The 19,172-nt window shown below is 38.9% G+C and overlaps 2 protein-coding genes across 2 annotated transcripts in view; one reads left to right on the top strand and one right to left on the bottom strand.

The window, feature by feature from the left end:
- LOC131128202 (leucine-rich repeat transmembrane neuronal protein 4) overlaps nucleotides 1-5,826 on the bottom strand; it is an 83,732-nt gene extending 77,906 nt beyond the window's left edge. Inside the window, exon 1 of the mRNA XM_058070829.1 lies at nucleotides 5,796-5,826. The gene's annotated coding sequence lies outside the window, so the exon portion shown is untranslated. The remainder of the gene's footprint in view (nucleotides 1-5,795) is intronic.
- A 378-nt stretch (nucleotides 5,827-6,204) lies between these two features.
- On the top strand, nucleotides 6,205-10,216 carry lrrtm4l2 (leucine rich repeat transmembrane neuronal 4 like 2). Its single transcript, XM_058071821.1, has 2 exons — nucleotides 6,205-6,528; nucleotides 6,824-10,216. The coding sequence occupies exons 1-2, from the start codon at nucleotides 6,525-6,527 to the stop codon at nucleotides 8,443-8,445; spliced, it is 1,626 nt and encodes a 541-aa protein (XP_057927804.1). The 5' UTR covers nucleotides 6,205-6,524; the 3' UTR covers nucleotides 8,446-10,216.
- The last annotated feature ends 8,956 nt before the right edge of the window (nucleotides 10,217-19,172 follow it).

Genomic DNA, 19,172 nt, shown 5'->3' on the forward strand with positions numbered 1-19,172 from the left:
CCTTTAAACTTGTTTCATAACTACATGATGCATTTTTTTGCAGACAGCAGACACGATTGCGCATCAGTCACTGACAGTATTTTATAGAAAGCTTTCTGTGCTGGTTATTGTGTGTAGCTGCTCTATAGGAGACCACAACTCAATACAAAGGGTCAAAAAATAAGTATAATAGGTCCCCTTTAAACTTGTTTCATAACTACATGGTGCATTTTTTTTCCACGATTGCGCATCAGTCACTGACAGTGTTTTGTTTTTTTTTTGTCTGATTGTTTCAGGTGGTTTGGCTGTTGATATAAAGTCAGTTGGAAAACTGCTTGTAGTACTGGCCGCCGGTGTGTTTGAGAAAAATCCAGTCAGCAAGACTATTATTGTTATGTTTATTGCCATGTTTGCATGAATCACCAACTTCACACAGCTCATATACATAAAATAATTATAATATATATAAATGATTAAAGGATAAAGTCTCAAGGATCACTTCCACCACCCATACACATATAGCTGAATGATAAACAATACAGATAGCAACTTATGGCCAACTTTACCAGACCCATAGTAACAGTATAGGATCTGAATTTGACTTTTAAAAAATTATATTTATATTATTTTATTTATTATGTATATATATATATATATATATATATATATATATATATATATATATATATATATATATATATATATATATATATATATATATATATATATATATATATATATATATATATATATATATATATATATATATAATATTATTATACTATTTATTCATCATATTATATTGTTTATATTATATAAATATTTATATTTATGAATTTATATTTTAAAAAATCATGAAAAGCTATTTTTTTGGACACTTATTCATTCATTCATTCATTTTTCATGGCACTTGTCCTCATTAGAGTCACAGGTAAGCTGGAGCCAATCCCAGCTGGCACCCTGGGCAGATAACCAGTAAATAAAATGACACATTCTAACACTCATTGAGAAAATCCTTTGCTATAAATGAAATTAAACTCTTTGCTGACTTCTCTCATATTTGATTATTCTGCTTCAGGGTTCATTAGGGAGAAGTTCTCCTAGCTGACTCCTCAAAGCAGAAAAGGAGCTTCCACCAGAACAAACAAAGGTGTAGTGCACTCACCTCACTTTGCAAATAACTCAGCCACTAAATTGCATCCCATGAAACTTTAATGACTGTCTGTGACTGACTGAGCTCTGAATAATAGAGCAAACAGACGACTTGCTTTTCTACAACATAATGACTCCCACAGAAAGAGGGCACAGGAATGTATAAATAGTCTAATAATTACAGAAAAAAAATGACTATGGCCCTGACTTCTAAATATGTAAACTAATTATCTGCCGAATTACACATACAAAATATGTGAGCAGCAGGTTTGGATGACACAAAGGGTGTCATCCAAACATCTGTCACATTATCCCTTCATGCTTCCTTGACAAGAAACGGCTGCACGCAGTTTCTTTTCACTTTGGTAACAACTTGCCTGAAGTCTTCTCAAACTTGATCTCAATCTGTGAACAACTTCTTTTGCTTCTCCAACCGTCAAGAGATCTGATGAGAAAGATTCTTGTGGCTCTCTGATGATTGGAAACCATACGTTCAGTTTGTCTTGGGTGCATATTCTGTTTTATTTTAGGACGTTTATGATTAGCATTTAATCATCAAGTAAAGGCGTATGCGGAGGCGCTTTAACATTTATTGAACTATCTGACTCAGATACTTTTAAAATACAGTTTTTTTCCCAGTTGTTCTGATGCCATGCAACAACTGTTGAGTATCTTTAAAATGTTTCACGTTACTAGTTACTGACTAGTTAGTCCTAGTGTAACTTTTTGAAAGAACTTCATTCATTCATTTTCTACTGCTTATCCTCAAGAGGGTCGCAGGGGTGCTGGAGCCTATCCCAGCTGCACCCTGGACTGGTGGCCAGCCAATCACAGGGCACATATAGACAAACAACCATTCACACTCACATTCATACCTATGGACAATTTGGAGTCGCCAATTAACCTAGCATGTTTTTGGAATGTGGGAGGAAATCGGAATACCCGGAGAAAGCCCACGCATGCACGGGAAGAACATGCAAACTCCACACAGAGATGGCCGAGGGTGGAATTGAACCCTGGTCTCCTAGCTGTGAGGTCTGCGCGCTAACCACTCGCCCACCGTGCAGCCTAATAAATTCATTAGGAATAAAATATCGGATAATGGATGTTGTGTTCAGATAGCTTAGCATATCTTGCTTTACACTGAACTGCTTCTAGTACCTTTAATGTACAAACTGAGTCAAAGTGGACCCCCTGCATGTTTTAATGCTTGATGTTTTTATGCGGACCTCGTTGGAAAAAGTTTGGACACCCCTTTTGTCTGCTGTATATTACATGGCAGCATTGCCAGCTCCACTGCCAAATAAGTGCATATAAACGTGTACAAAATGAACTTTTGGAGACTGTCTACTGTCTATCCACTGGGTGACATTGGGATGATCTACATTAACATCATTTAGCAAAGGTGAATTCACCTCCTGATCTTGCTTAATGAGGTTGGAACAGGTTAATTGTGCTACATATCAAAGAAGTGTGATGTATCGTCTGTGTCTTTGCTCTTGCAGCCTTCTGTTACCAGCAGTTATAGATAGCCGTTATCACCCCTCTGAAGATGATTGCATTGTAAATTCCCCGCAGCAGCCACTGATGTGTTAATTTTGGATGTTTTCGCACAAAAGAGGCGATGCTGGCGATAAAGTGATCATGAAAGTCTGCTTGAGCAGTCATACAAAGGAACACCTTTGTGGGTAGATTGGACTTAGATTGACTACTGTTCTGGTTTGCATCAAGAAATGGACATAAATATCGGGACACCTTGCATTACACTTAAAATAGGGAGTTTGTCCGATCAGTCCAAAGTCAGCTGAGATAGGCTCCAGCATTACCCCGTGACCTTAATGATGGAGTTATTATAATACAGCTTCTACAATATGTTTGAGTTTGATTATTTATCCAGAAGAACATGGAAGGATGTATCTGATGGGTATTTAGTTCTTTGACGGTTCTTCTACACCACACTTTATGGAACATGCTTTGAGTCATGCTGGAATAGAGAGCATGTTTTTTTTCAAAAATGTTCCCACAAAGTTGGAATTATCCAAAATATATTTTGATACAATAATAATAGTTCAGAGTGGTGGTCGAGTGGTTAGCGTGCAGACCTCAAAGCTATGAGACCAGTGTTCAATTCCACCCTCTGCCATCTCCGTGTGGAGTTTGCATGTTCTCCCCATGCATGCGTGGGTTTTCTCCGGGTACTCCGGTTTCCTCCCACATTCCAAAAACATGCTAGGTTAATTGGCGACTCCAAATTGTCCATAGGTATGAACTTGAGTGTGAATGGTTGTTTGTCTATATGTGCCCTGTGATTGGCTGGCGACCAGTCCAGGGTATACCCCGCCTCTCGGCCGAAGACAGCTGGAATAGGCTCCAGCACCCACCGCCACCCTTGTGAGGGTAATCAGTAGAAAATGAATGAATGAATAATAGTTCATGTTCATCCTATGTCTGATGCATGATTGTTTGCTGATTTTGTATTTCAGGAGAAGTTCTCTTTGTGGACACAAGGGGTCACTAATACCACACAGTTGTATTCCATGTCAGGTCAAAGCAGAAAGAAACATTTGGAAGAACAAACAAGATATTAGCTAAAAATTCACCCCCCCCCCCCCCCCCCCCCATCTCTTAAAATGTATTCCTTCAGGCTGGAAGATGATTTAAATGTTTGCGCATGTCATCCTCTCCTGATGTCCGAGAGTATCAGCATCACACTTAAGTGGAACTAGTCATCAGAATATCTAAAAGGATGACTGCATTCTCCATCATCCCTTCAACTTTATCATCAATAATAAATGGGAGAACCAGATAATTAGCAGACTAGTGAAGTTGATGTTGCTCTCTCCTTTTTGCATGTTGTCCCATTAAAATATTTGATTTGAAAAAAAGTGTGTTGCCATCACCACCACTTCTCATTAACTGAACTGAACTGTGTTACTGTAGTAAATACGTGATACGGCAAACCATCAAAGTGTATGTGTGACAGACGGATAGAGAGCAAAAGCGAGAGATCTTGACCTTTAACGAATGGAAGTTAAGAAACTGGTCCTTTTTGATGAAAGAATCACTGAACCATCCTGAGCTGCATAGTTGAGTTCAGTGGTTCTCAACCTTATTTTCAGTCAAGTACCCCCTATGGAATATTTAATTTCAGCCAAGTACGCCCTGACCAAAAGCATTTTTGTTTGGGAAAAAAAGCTGATTTATTTGTCAAAAACAGTGCTCAGGGGTCTTGTAAATAAAAACACATATCCAAATATACAGTACATACCCTCTTTGTGTGGAGGGTGTATACTTCAATGCATTGTGTCTCTCTTAGTTGCAATAGACATACTATAGTCGTACTGTAAAGTATATATCTTTGGAAAGAACTATTAAATTACTTATTTTACCCACTCTATATATTTCTGAAGCATTCCACGGAGTGTGTGTACTAATACCCCCATTTGAGAACCAGTGCAATAAGTGCAGTTGTGCTCTATTGTTGTGCAGGTCTGCAGTAATGTAATCTACATGTAGAGGGGGCAGGCCCATTAGGCAATATAGACAAATGTTAAGGGGGTTGTGGCCTCCAGGGGGTGACAAAGGTATCCGTCCATCCATTTTCAGTACTGCTTATCCTTACAAGGGTAGCTGGAGCCTATCCCAGCTGTCTTCGGGTACATCCTGGACTGGTCACCAGCAGTGAAGGGAGTAACAGCGTTTAAATAAACAGTGTTACTAAAGCCGTTACTTTTTCAGTAACAGGTAATCTAACTAATTACTCTTAATGTCAGCATAATGCCGTTACCATTTTCGACACCTAGTTAATGCACGTTACCGAAGCTGACTAAAATATATCACCGACTTCATAACTAATCTGCAGTGCTGTGAGAGTGTGAGAGCGTTGCAAAGTGACAAGGGAGGGGGTGAGATAACCACATAAGCAATGAGGATTGTCTAAGGTTTAATAAGATTGCGTCTTCAGCCAATCAGAGAACCTTGTTGAGTTTAAAGGTAAAAATGTACACTCGAATGTACATTATGTCACCAAAGTAACTAGTAACTATGACTAATTACTTTTTTAAAGTAATGTGCCCAACACTGGTCGCCAGCCAATCACAGGGCGCATATAGACAAACAACCATTCACACTCACATTCATACCTATGGACAATTTGGAGTCGCCAATTAACCTAGCATGTTTTTGGAATGTGGGAGGAAACCGGAGTACCTGAAGAAAAGTCATTCACGCACAGGGAATCGAACCCGGGTCTCCTAGGTGTGTGTCTTGCGTGCTAACCACTTGATCATCCCTTCTAATATAATTACTGTAAATTGAAACTAGTTAAGACCAGTTATGACTTTGCCCATCATACACAATCTGAGACATCAACACACGCCTTTCCCCTTTCTGTGCGTTCTAAAGATAGAAAACAGATAAAAACAGACTAACACGTTTTTATGGTTTTATATCAACGCTGTAAACATGTAACAGGTACATTCATAAAAATATTTAATACAGTATTTTGCGTATTTTGTTCTTAAGCATTACCGGAACTTCTTTCCTGGGCGCATTGATTTCACATAGCAATGTAGAAAACAAATGCCAACACCTAGCGCTAACTTTTCCCAACTTAAAAATAAAAACACAGTAGCATTGACAGCAGCGCCATTATGTAGCCTTACCTTTTTGGTTGTGGTCTGAAGTTTGTGAGCGTGGCACTGACACACTGTGAACTAATGTGAAGTGAAGCTAGTCGTGAGGCGGCTAGTAGCTATAGCTACTAGCCGCCTCACGACTAGCTAATCAAGCTATCAATACACCAGTAATGTAGTTTCATCAACATAACAATGTTAATGTCAATGTAACTTTGTTAAGCACATTTGAAATAAACAAAGAAATGTTTTTTTTAAGTACAAGGATGATTTGTCACAGAAAATGCCTTTTGTTCATGGTTGTATTCATAAATGAAACAGGTGATTTTGAAACGATTGAATCATGGCGCACACATTTACCTGAATGGAAAAAAAACAATCAGGGTGTTTTGCATGTGTGTGTGTGTGTGTGTTAGAGGGAAAGAAAGAGAGAGAGCGAGAGCCAGAGAGAGAGAGTTACTTGCGTATGCCTCCATCTGTGCGCCACACGACCATTGCGCACAGTGAAGGTTGAACAAGCCGTAACTCCAACGCGCACCGAGAGTCCAAGAGTAAAAGGCGTCGTTTTTCTTGATTACCGACGCTGGGGGAGGATAAAAAACTTCCCGCGACGTGTTGTTTTTCTCTTCCAAGTCAAGACACCAGTGTGCAGGTCGACTCCCATCCTGCAAGAGCTGCGTTTTTCCCCCCACATTTGAGCGCAGATTAATATGCTCTTCATCCATTTAATTCACAGCATTACTCCTTCCCTCAGAAACCATGGGTAAGTCAACCAGATTTTTTTTTGTTCACACATTCTTTCAAACTATTTCACTGGGATTTATGTCCATATTCAGCAAGGCTGTTATTTATTTCATGATGTTGTACTCCATCTTTCCCATAAGCCACCCCAAAATAGTTAATGCTGTAAATTCTTCATGAAGCAGCACATCTTGCACATAACACGCTTTTCTCACTTCAGGACTTAAGAAATTGACCTCTTTACTAATTTAAATGTCAAATTTTCCAAAAGCCATGCAGTGTTTTGATTGTTTGTGCTCCACTTTACCCCCAAACAGGTTCTGTGATGTTGGACCGGAGGTTTTCATGCGTTCTGGTGCAGGCAGCTGTTTGGCTGCTGCTCAGCAAGGGGGAGAGGACGTGTCCTGTGAGTTGTCGCTGCGAAGGCAAGCTCGTCTACTGCGAATCTGGCATTTTCCGAGACATCCCAGAAAACATCACAGCGGGATGTCAAGGGCTCTCTTTGCGTTATAACAACCTGCTGCTTCTCACGCCGTACCAGTTTGCACATCTCAATCAGCTTGTGTGGCTCTACCTGGACCACAATTCCATCAGCGCTGTGGATGTTTTAGCCTTCCATGGCGTGAGGAGGCTCAAAGAACTCATTCTCAGCTCCAACAAGATAACAGACCTGCATAACAACACATTCAGCGCCATTCCAAACCTGAGAAATCTGGATTTATCCTACAATAAGCTCCAGTCTCTGCAACCAGGACATTTATTTGGCCTGCGAAAGCTCCAGAATCTACACCTTCGATCTAACGGACTGAAGCAAATATTTGTCCGTACCTTTCTGGAATGCCGTAGCCTGGAGTTCCTGGATTTGGGTTACAACCGTCTACGGAGCCTCACCCGGACAACCTTTTTAGGACTCTTTCGACTGAAAGAGCTTCATTTGGAGCACAATCAATTTTCAAGGATTAATTTCTACATTTTCCCACGCCTGACCAACCTTCAGGCTCTTTATTTGCAATGGAACCGCATCCGAGCCATCAGTCAAGGCGTACCGTGGACCTGGTTGAAATTGCAGAAACTGGACCTTTCAGGGAATGACATCCAAATGTTGGATCCGATGGTTTTCCAGTCCATGCCAAACTTACAAACGCTCAATTTAGAATCCAACAAGCTGAGGAGTGTGTCTGTGGAAGCCGTGGCAGCATGGTCTTCAGTGTCCACCATCAGCTTGGCTGGGAACTCCTGGGACTGTAGACCGAGCATCTGCCCGCTTATGGGATGGCTCCGAACCTTGAAGGACGCCAAGGACATCAGTATGATATGCAGCAGTCCCAAATCTGTGCAGGGAGAGAAGGTCGTGGATGCAGTCGCCAACCACTCCACTTGTGTGGACATGTCTCATGTGTTTTCCACCACTGCTCTTGTTATATTGACTTCCATCCCCTTTGAGAAGAACAGACCCCACCTTCCTCTCCCAGGTGTCACCCAACTGGCTCATAGTGAGTCACCTGTGCAGACATCATCACCTTCAGCCATTTTGCCTAATATGACATTCATACAGACAGTAATGCCCACAACCACAGGCTCCTCATTGCCACCCTCTCCGGAACCTTCTACCTCGTCCTTCCCCGAGATACCATTCGAGCATATGGCTTTCCATAAAATCATTGCAGGCAGCGTAGCCCTGTTTTTGTCAGTATCATTGATCCTCCTGGTTATTTATGTCTCATGGAGGCACTACCCTAACACCATGAAGCAGTTGCAGGAGCACTCAGTCAAACATAAGCGCAGGAAAAAAGGCCGCAAGCAGGAGCAGGACCTTAATTCTCAGTTGCAAGAGTATTATCTGAGCTACCATTCAAACTCAGAAACCATGAATTCGCTGGTGAACGAGACAAGGCCGTGCACATGCACTATATCAGGATCAATAGAATGTGAAGTATGAGAGCTCCTCTCCTCTTTAAGAGACGAGATGTGACAGCTTTTTCATTAGATAAGTGATTTTATAAGAAACGGCTTCATGGGATGGTTCACTGCACTGCCGGAAGTGTTTGCATCAAATGTATTCTAACTGTGTGGACAGAGCAGAGCACGGAGATATTTTAGGAAAGAGCTCATTATCGCTATGACTGACATGAGCGCAGTGGCAGTGGCGATGGCAGCCAGGTTACCTGTGGATGACCCGAAAGGACCAGAGGTCAGCTCTGTACATAGCTTGACCCTTTGTTAATCACCTAATATAAACCAACAGAGACATTTTTTTTACTACTCACATTGTGTTACTTAACCTGTAAAGTATTTACTATGGTGGATCATTGAGAATAGAAATATGTACGTTGTGTGTGTGTGTGTGTGTATGTGTATGGTAAAAGAGGGGAAAGAATGCGTAATTAGAAGAGTTCCTGGCTGATAATTACTGGCACGGTTATTCTTTTAAATATATCTATCATTTTTTTTGCATGGTCTCATCCTCTTTATGAATGATTCCCATTCTCTCTTACTTAGATTGTCTATTTTAAATCTGCATTGTCAATCACCCTGAGTTTGATTAAAAGCTCAGTTTTTATGTTTAAAAAAAATGTACGTGTGGTTGTTAACTGGACAAAACAAAACATGATGACCACTTGCACAATCTCATGAGATCCAATACAAGAGCTGTCTCTTTAAAATGATAATAATATATAGTATTTTAATTAACAATATGTGTAATATTGTTGTTGCTACAGTGGAGTCATAATGTGAGAAAAAGCAAATTATAACTACATTAATGCACATATTGTGAAATTAATAGTGAAATTCCATCCATCCATTTACTATACCGCTGATCTTCACGAGGGCATGCTGGAGCCTATCCCAGCTGTCTTTGGGTGAGAAGCGGGGGCACACCACCCTGGACTGGTTTCCAGCCAATCACAGGGCACACATAGACAAACAACCATTCACACTCATACCTATGGACAATTTGGAGTCCATTAGCCAATCAACCTAGCATGTTTTTGGAATGTGGGAGGAAACCGGAGTACCCGGAGAAAACCCACAATTGCACGAGGAGAACATGCAAACTCCACACAGAGATGCCCGAGCAGGGAATCGAACACTGATCTCTGCGCTCTAACCACTCTACCATGCAGCCCAATAGCGAAATTAATAGTGTTTAATAGGGAGAAAAAAAGTGATCCAAAACATGAAAAGCAGAACAAAGGTGTAGAAATACCAATTCCCTTTTTTTCACTTTTTTTGTGTTTTATTTATTTTTTATTTTTAATGTCACAAGCAAGACTGAGCCGCCTGTTAGTGCTTTAGTGCTTGTTAGGTGGGGGGTGGTGGGGGGAATACTATATGTATAGGTGAATAGCTATATGGACACTGATCACTCCTGCTACATCTTCGTCTTACCTGGCAGACCATGTACTACGTATGAGGTGTGGTAGGAAGCACAGTAACCACAAGCTACACAGACTTTTTTCCATTATAATGTGTTTTTGAGGGAGAACAAACAGGCCACATTAGATCCATAAATACTAGGACAACCACATAAAGATACAGTTCTTGTATTCATGTGCAAGTGATCCGAATGCTTTTGTATATTTGTCATACTATTGAGCTTCCTTTTCTTATGCTGATGCATCGTTTGTGTAAAGACATACTAAATGTGGTTACTAGGCATTGTGTGTGATGATAACTTTGAAATTAAAAAAAAGTGCTGATGATGAAAATGTGTGCTGTGACAATATTGATTTTTTGGGGGGGGAGGCCATTGTAAAAGAAAGGAAATAGCCTAAAATTTTGCACTTGTGCAGCATTTTACATTTAATGGGACGGCTACATCTGTTCTCTTTTGGCTGCAATATCTTTAATGATAGTATCAATTAAATAGCGTTATTATCTATAGGGTGTAGAAATGAATAGGTGTGTATAGACTGGAGTCCACCTAGACAATGTAATACATGAGAAAAAAAGTCAAAGTGGAGACAAATATATCTGAGTTTGCTCAGGGTCAAGTCCGAAGATATTATCTACCTTTATCTGTCATGTTGCTGTGCTTTCCTTCCATCTCCCTTCACGCTTATTGTTTCCTTGAGCGCTGACGATAACCTGCGCCAGGGGATGTGTGGGCATGTGTTGAGTCAGGCAGGATTAACTGATGCTGTAGCTTATAAAATATATTAAAAAGGTTCTTTGATTATTTTTTTTTGGCTCACTGTCATTTTTTCACTTTATTCCTTATTTTTGCTCCCTGTAGTTTAAATATGAATCCAAATTAAGATATACATTTTCTGACCTGTCCAAATGTTTGATTTATGATGCCGTGTAATTCAATATCTGCTGCATTATTGTTTTTTGTTTATTCATGACGAATTTCTTTCAAGGACCAAAGGGGGAAAAAGGACAAAACAGAACAGTACAAATGATTTGTTGATCCAAGTTTGACAGATATTGTAATTGCTGATTGATTTGTCATATAATGACTGATGAAAAGTAATTCCCCATATTTTTGAAATGTTTTGGTGCTGCATGTAGCAAAGAGAAGAATTCTAATGAGAGCGTTGTGGTCTTGCAGATCATTATCGGGGTATTTGTTTGGGTGAAATATTACAGCAGTGCATGGTATTGACTTAGAAAACAGCAACGAACAAACGTTACATGAATACAACCACACTCCACCTGCTGAATCAGAAAACAACTCTATAGGCTTCCATATTCCTGAAATTGAGTTGATGAAGGTATCTTAGTGCAGACAGGATAAAAAAAACAGAATTGCAAATATCCTGCCGGCAAACATCCAGCAATATGATTGTTTTTCTTCATGTTCCTGTAAAGTCAGACTGTGAAGGGCCAGCTCTCTGTTGCCAGGCGTGAAATTCTGATTTACATCTGTCACTGCACGCTCTTTTTCTAACATAACATGCGTGCAATGTTCTCATGTTTGCCAAAGGTTGCAGCCTAATTTAGAAGGTGGACAGGAATATGAGTAACATTGATGGCACTTTTAATGCTTTTGTATTTGTGCTGGGTTTTTTTCAGCACATTTTTCATTACGTGAGGTTAAAGAAATCAATAGATGGCCATTTAAGATTTTTTTTTATCAGCAACTTTGTAGGAGTGTGTTTCATGGTAATGTGGTATTATTATCCAAAAGATTGTCCCTAGCTTACACTAAAATAAAACTGCGAGTGCATGGTGGTAGATGACTACAATGTAACCCCTCGACCTCAAATTGTTGTAAAAGTAAAATTTTCATCAGCTTTCCACAATAAAGTCAGCTTTGCTGCTTAATGTTTTGGTTTTTTGTTCATTGCATATATCATGTCAAATTAGGACTACATGGAGTATAACATCTCACATTTCAGCAACCATTTTTATTACAGTATATCTTCTCATGGGACAATGGCAATGGTAATGGTAATGGTTTTATTTCATTTGAACATGCATCAGATTACAATTGAGTGCATCACATAATCAGTTCACAGTTCCACATGTCCAAAAGGAGTAGGAAGAAGCAAAGCTTATTAAATCCTCCATCTGTGAGTAACTGTTACATTTGTTCACTTCCTGCTTTCCTAATATAGTTTAAGTTTTTTAATCATGACTCGTTCAAGACTCTTCATCCTTGTATTTAGCAAACATCAACTGCTTGTATTGTTTCTATAATAATATAGAAATAATATAGAATAATATAGAAATGATACATTGATATACTTTCGAGTAGTCAGTGTTCAACTTGTATAGCAGTATACATTTACTTTCCACTGAAAATGAAAACAGACATTTTTGTTTAAATCTTGTGATTCTAAGCTGGTGGGTTGTTTTCAGTGGGTGGCAAAAATAAATGACAATGACTCCAATTCTGTGAACGTCTGTGCTATTTACTTATGATGTGGCCATTTATGGCTGATTTTGCCAAGTTGAGCGTAAGAGGAAGGACATTGAGTGGGAACTTAATGTTCCATCCGTCCAGCACACAGCTGCAGATAGCTGCTGCATAAGAGCACACCATAAAGAGAGACAGTGTCACACTGCTGTAGCTCATGTTGTGTTGCAAACAGTCCCTCTAAATCGAAGATATATGAGGACTTGAAACATTTCCGCAATTTGGGTCTCAACTTGTCATGGACGGGTGATGATAGAACCACCGGTCTAATTAACTGCCAATACAAACGAGCAGCAGAATAATTGAGTCATCATGGTCTGGAGCTGCATGAGTGCTTCCAGCACTGGGGAGCTGTGGTTTATTTATTATCACTATACTTGTCAACCAGAAGCATTGAAGTTGGGGCAGTTTTTTTTTTTACACCTACCTTGCAAAAATGCAAAATGATTGATTCCACCTGGTCAGTGCAACACACTCAACACAGACGTCATAACGTCATCAAATATCACCTTTATGTATTCACACACAGCATCATCATGTTGAGGTGTTGAGGGAAAACAATGCAATTACAAAATAAACTCCTAAAATGAAGGAGCACAACATGAGACTGTTAAAAAAAAACCTCAGCATAAACACAATTTTTACAAAAAGGAAAGGTTGTAAAGGTGGCCAGCAGCCAGCCACAGATACCTGCAGCCAATTGAGGCGCAAACTGTGGTCCCCATGCACGCACCGAGGTGGGGGGGGGGGGGGTAGATCTTATATAGCGAAGAAGGCGTTGGATGAGGAAGGATGTGTCTTTCTTCGATGCATGAGTGTGTGGCCTCCGGACGTCCCCCCCGCCAGGTGCCCAATCTTGGAGCACAGTTCACAGGGTGTCACTGCAATAAAACAACAGTTGCCATGGAGATGTTCGTGGGTGAGCCCAGACAGGAGAAACAAACAACAGGTGTCCGTGAAGAAATAATGGAGGGTCAGCGCGTCCCGCTGCATCAACTAAAAACCCACCTCTGTTTTTAATGTCTAACTTTTTATATCTGACTGCTGTGCCCCGCCCCACCTTTTTTTCATGTTTTAACTGTGTATTAACCAATGAATGTTGTATTTTGGTGTGTCTTATATTCTGTTTACTTGCTTTATTCAACTCACATATACAAATAAAATGTATTATTATTATTATTATTATTATTATCAATCTCTTGGGAGAAGTTGTTGGGGGGGGGGGGGGGGGATCCGAAATTCAGATTAAGTACCGTATTTTTCATAGGTATACTTTACTTTTACTTTTTTTCATAGGTTGGCTGTTCTTGCGACTTATACTCCAGAGCGACTTATAAATGAAAAAACAAATAATAATAATAATTTAAAAAAAAAAAAATATATATATATATACATATATTCTTTTATTGTTAGAACTTCCCTTCCAAGATGACGTAATGTCTGTTTTGGTCAAGTAGTTTGTAAAATAAATTACCAGCAAAAATGCGACTTATACACCAGTGTGACTTATGTATGTTTTTTTTCTACCTAATTATGCATTTTTGGCCTTGTGTGACTTATACGACGGAGCGACTCATACTCCAGAAAATATGGTATATTGTTTGGGTTAGTGCGAGCCGCTACATTCCAATAGACCAGGCTGTTCTTAGTGTCTATTTTGGTCTCCCAATCGAATTCTGCGACACAACAGGGCAGTCCAATCAGCAATCGACCTGTTATCATGGTTCTGAATAGGTCGACGTCTTCGATGTCCTCCACAGAAAGAATCACCAGTCACATTTTGAAGCGTGTGTGGTTTTCAAATTTTCACATTTTTGACAAACTGAGTGTATGCGGTGTGTCAGACAAGTTCCAGGACTACTGACGTTGATCGTATTCTTTGATATGATGGCTGTTAACTAGCACGTCTTCCAAGAGATGCTGCAGTGTTTGCTTCATTTGGTGTGCAAGAATAGGCAAGAGTTGTAGTAGGCCAACGTGTGGCTGCTAACTATGCCCCTCTACATCCCATAGTTCCTGGCCAGGAAGAACATTATTATGCTGGAGAAACCTCCCGACTCACCTGAACTGACTTTGTGTGTTTTATTTTTTCCAAGCTTTTCCAAGCTTAAGGTCTTCAAGGGACCCTTTTTGAAGACATGGATGACATCAAGATAGTCACGACAACCAAGCTACAGAAGATTCCTGAAGAATCCTTCCAGGAGTGCATGAAGGCTTGGTAGAGAAGGCTGGGAAGGTGCAGTAGCGTCCAGGGGGATTTACATTGAACATATCTTTTGTGACATGGAAGTCATGGAAGTTTTCTAAAACACATTCTATGTTCATACTGTAGTCTTCCTGCTTTCAAAATGAGCTTATAATAATAATAATAATAATATAATAATATATTACTATGAAAATACTAATATATATATATTTTTTTTATTTTATTTTATTAATTTTTTTCACAAGTTCTTGACTTTACCCTCTGTGTGGAAGCTGGTAGCTCTTTTAATTAGCAATAACAATAATAATTGCTTAAAGCATAATTTAATAATAATAATAATAATAATAATAATAATAATAATAATAATAATAATAATAATAATAATAATAATAATAATAATAATAATATATTATAATATTTTTTTTTTCCACAAGTTCTTGACTTTACCCTCTGTGTGGAAGCTGGTAGCTCTTTTAATTAGCAATAATAGTAATAATTGCTTAAAGCATCATTTTATAACAATAATAATAATAATAATAATAATAATAATAATAATAATAATAATATATATTATAACTTTTTTTCACAAGTTCTTGACTTTACCCTCTGTGTGGAAGCTGGTAGCTCTTTTAATTAGCAATAATTGTAATAATTGCTTAAAGCATACTTTTATAATAATAATATATAATAATAATAATACATATATTATAATATTATATATATATATTTATTTATTTATTTTCACAAGTTCTTGACTTTACCCTCTGTGTGGAAGCTGGTAGCTCTTTGCTCTTTTAATTAGCAATAATAGTAATAATTGCTTAAAGCATCATTTTATAAGGCATTATTGTGTCTTGAAAACTCTTGGGAGAGAGTGAAGTAAAGTTTTTTTTTCATTTTTTCCAGTAATGGCTACCACTACCACAATAAGAGGGACATTAGTCCAAGGTTGTCAATCATGAGTTATAAGGTGGCCAGCATGCTGAACAGCTCAAGTGGTGACTCTCGGATTTGAATGGTTTTTCCTGGAAAGCAGATGACATGCTGGCGACATAATGCATTTTACTACCAGATATGACAATTTATACCTAATTTATGACAAACATAGCCAATTGACGGAGGAAATTGGTGTATTTTTTGGCCTCTGTTGCGATCCTAAGTGTTGTTATCATCCAGAAAATGGGAACATGCGCTAAATGAACGTACAGCTGTCAGTGCACACAAATCTCCCTGTTGGAATGCAATTATTATTTTTAGGAATGTGTCAACTCTCCTCAGGAGGGAAGGTCACTTATAATGTCATGGCTTTGACTCGAGCAAAAAAACTGCTTAAAGGTTTGTTGGGGAACAGCATCAGTTCCAAATGGGAAACTCATTGCTGCTAGTAATGTCAGGGAAGCATCTTCATATAGTTGGAGATCAACACATGCAGGTACGACGTTGCTGACATGGTTATTATACCTTAATAAAACATTTTTCCGGGTTACTGCAATTGGCTTACTGTGTGACTGGGTCACAATGTACTTCCATACTTCCACTCAGGGAATACAGGTAAGTGCACTAAGAAGTCAATGCAGTGTGCTGTCAGTACTCGGCTATTTTACTCAACATTGTGTAGGTTCCCACTCAACAGTTTATGTTTCTTCTTTGGGCTTTAGTTTCTGTTTGGATGCTCTTATTTTGTATTAACATCCTACTTTGCTCTGTTTCCCTGTGTTGTGCTTATCACCGACACTTGTTCCTTATTTCTGCTGTGTCTATTTAGTTCAGGTTGTGCCATTGTCATTTGTTGGTTTGCTGTACTTAGTTGCTGTTTTCCTGCTGCCGCCATTATTATTAAAATAAATTTTACGTCTGCATCCTGGGGTTGTACCGCAACGCCTACAAGCCTGATCTTGACAAACATGTCCCAAATCAATTTTTTGAAATAATTTCTTAAGCAGAAATCACCGAATTTGTACATTCCCTGATCTAATACAGGTTTTTCAATGTCTTCTGAATGTCTTGTATTTGTATTTTAGTAAATGTAGACATTTTTATGTTTGAAAATGCTTAATTTAGGCAAAAATACACAAATGATATATACAATTTGCTTAAAAATGCATATTTTTGTTTACTACTAATAGGCCGTATTCAACCATGAAACCACATTCATATATTTTGAAAAACTGTGATGGAGTGAAACCACAAAATTAAAACAACAATGTGGCGAGGGATGACTGTAATCATAATAATAATAATAATACCAATCATTTTTTAATTACATACAATTGCAAAAATAAAGCAGAATAAAGTCAATAGTGCAAAATAAGTGAACAACTATGACAAAATGTTTTTTGTCCTCAAAGCAATTAATTATTCCCTGAGTTTGTAAACAATATAACAATACATTATCAATACGATCAATAATTGCATTGATCCATCCACATCTTAGTATTTGATTTGAGACACAGCTTCTTTCTCTTTCGGGTTTTGCCTTCAGGGGTCGCCACAGCAAACCACATCCATAAACCTCCTCTTTGGTCTTCCTCTACGCCTCCTACCTGGCAACTCTAAACGCAGCATCCTTCTACCAATATATTCTGGACTTGTCCGAACCATCTCAGTCTGGCCTCTCTGACTTCATCTCCAAGGCCTCTAACATGTAATGTCCCTCTGATGTACTCCTTCCTGATCCTATCCATCCTGGTCACTCCCAATGAGAACCTCAGCATCCTCATCTCTGCTACCTCCAGTTCTGCTTCCTGTTTTTTTCTCCATGGCAATGTCTCTAAACCAAACAACATGGCTGCTCTGATTTGAGACAGTGTTTGTCTTAAATCTGGAGACTGAAGTATTTTACTCCACAGTCTCCACTTTTCTGGAAAGGCCCTCAGTGTCCTCTTGGATACAATTCTTTCACTTTACCATGGCAAAAAGCCACTTGTAACAAATTAATTACCCTCACACTCCTCACTTGTTCAATAGATCTCCTTCCACCTGGTGCATTCAGTGGGGTACGTTTTTTGCAGTTTCCCATGACTAATGAAACAGTACTATTTTATTCAACCTATAAAAAAGCAAGGCAAGTCATGTAGTACAGATTGTGTACTGTGGAATAAAACTACAAGGTCATAGCAAAGGAATGAGAATGTACAATGCCTCTTTAAAGTATCAGCCACCAGCATGGAATGGGTGACTACAAAAATAATATTACTGTTTGTTTCATCTGCGGAAGAATTTATATTTGAACATCAGAGGACAGTTAGGTTCAGTTCAGCTATTTCTTATTTCTTTAAAGGGTCACTGCTTTCATTATTGCTGCTTTTATACTTTGCAGCCTCCCATCCACTGGAGGGGATTTCTTCAAGGATGACTGAGTCCTAAATTGGACAAAATTAGTTCACAAGATAGACAAGATGTCCTTTTCTTCCTCTCTGTCACACTAGTGGAATCGCAGCCGCTCGTGGATGAATTTAAACATTCAAACATTGACTTCCTTCCAGCTACCTGGACAAAATAATGAGTTCCCGGCTGTGAAATTAAAATGATTAAAGTCAGTTGAAAATAGAGTCAGTGAAGTATGAAAGTGTATAGTTTCCTGTGTCTTGCTTCAACCAAACAGGAGTTCTTTGTTATGTCACCTTTTGTGTAGCCCTTGTCACCTGTAAAATCCATTTGAAAACTTATACTTGGCCACCATTGTTACAAGTGGCAGTAAAAACTTTCCTCTTTACAGTTCATATCAAAGTATTCACGATACAGTGGATTGTAACTGTAGTACTTCATCAACCCATTGTTTGATGCTTTTTAGCATAATGTCCAGTCTGTCACTGCTTTATATCCATAATACAGATTTATAAACATTCATATTGAGCAAGGGTCCCAAATTCTATTTACCCGAGTCTGGGTCACATCAATTATGCCAAAAAAAAGTACTGATCCAGTTTCCTCAATGTTTATTAACAGTTCAGCACTCTTACACAGCATCACTTGGAGTGTTTCTGGCTTCCCAGCATGCCTTGCAGCATTTTTCTTTGTAAAAAAGTTATTTTGCATAGTGTAGTACTAGTTGCCCTGTATGTGTGCTTACACTTCATGTTTGTAGTAGCCACTTGCCTGTGAGTTTAAAACCCAATACCTATACAGGCTACACAGCTAGGAGACCTGAGTTCGATTCCACCCTCCATCTCTGTGTGGAGTTTGCGTGCTCTCCCCGAGCGTGCATGGGTTTTCTCCACGTACTCCGGTTTCCTCCCACATTCCAAAAACATGCTAGGTTAATTGGCGACTCCAAATTGTCCATAGGTATGAATGTGAGTGTGAATGGTTGTTTGTCTCTATGTGCCCTGTGATTGGCTGGTGACCAGTCCAGGGTGTACCCCGCCTCTCATCCGAAGACAGCTGGGATAGGCTCCAGCACCCCTTGTGAGGATAAGCGGTAGAAATTTAATGAATGACTTGGCTTTATTATTAAAACAATGAAGATATGACTAATGTGCAGACCTTCTGCATGTATTAGGAGGGTCCATAAAACATATTCATCACTAATACACACACACAGATGGCGGTTGCGTTTTCGGACTATGGCAAAATGAAATGACAGAAAGTCTTT

The sequence above is a fragment of the Doryrhamphus excisus genome, chromosome 4, assembly GCF_030265055.1.
Source record: "Doryrhamphus excisus isolate RoL2022-K1 chromosome 4, RoL_Dexc_1.0, whole genome shotgun sequence".
Classification (NCBI taxonomy): domain Eukaryota; kingdom Metazoa; phylum Chordata; class Actinopteri; order Syngnathiformes; family Syngnathidae; genus Doryrhamphus; species Doryrhamphus excisus.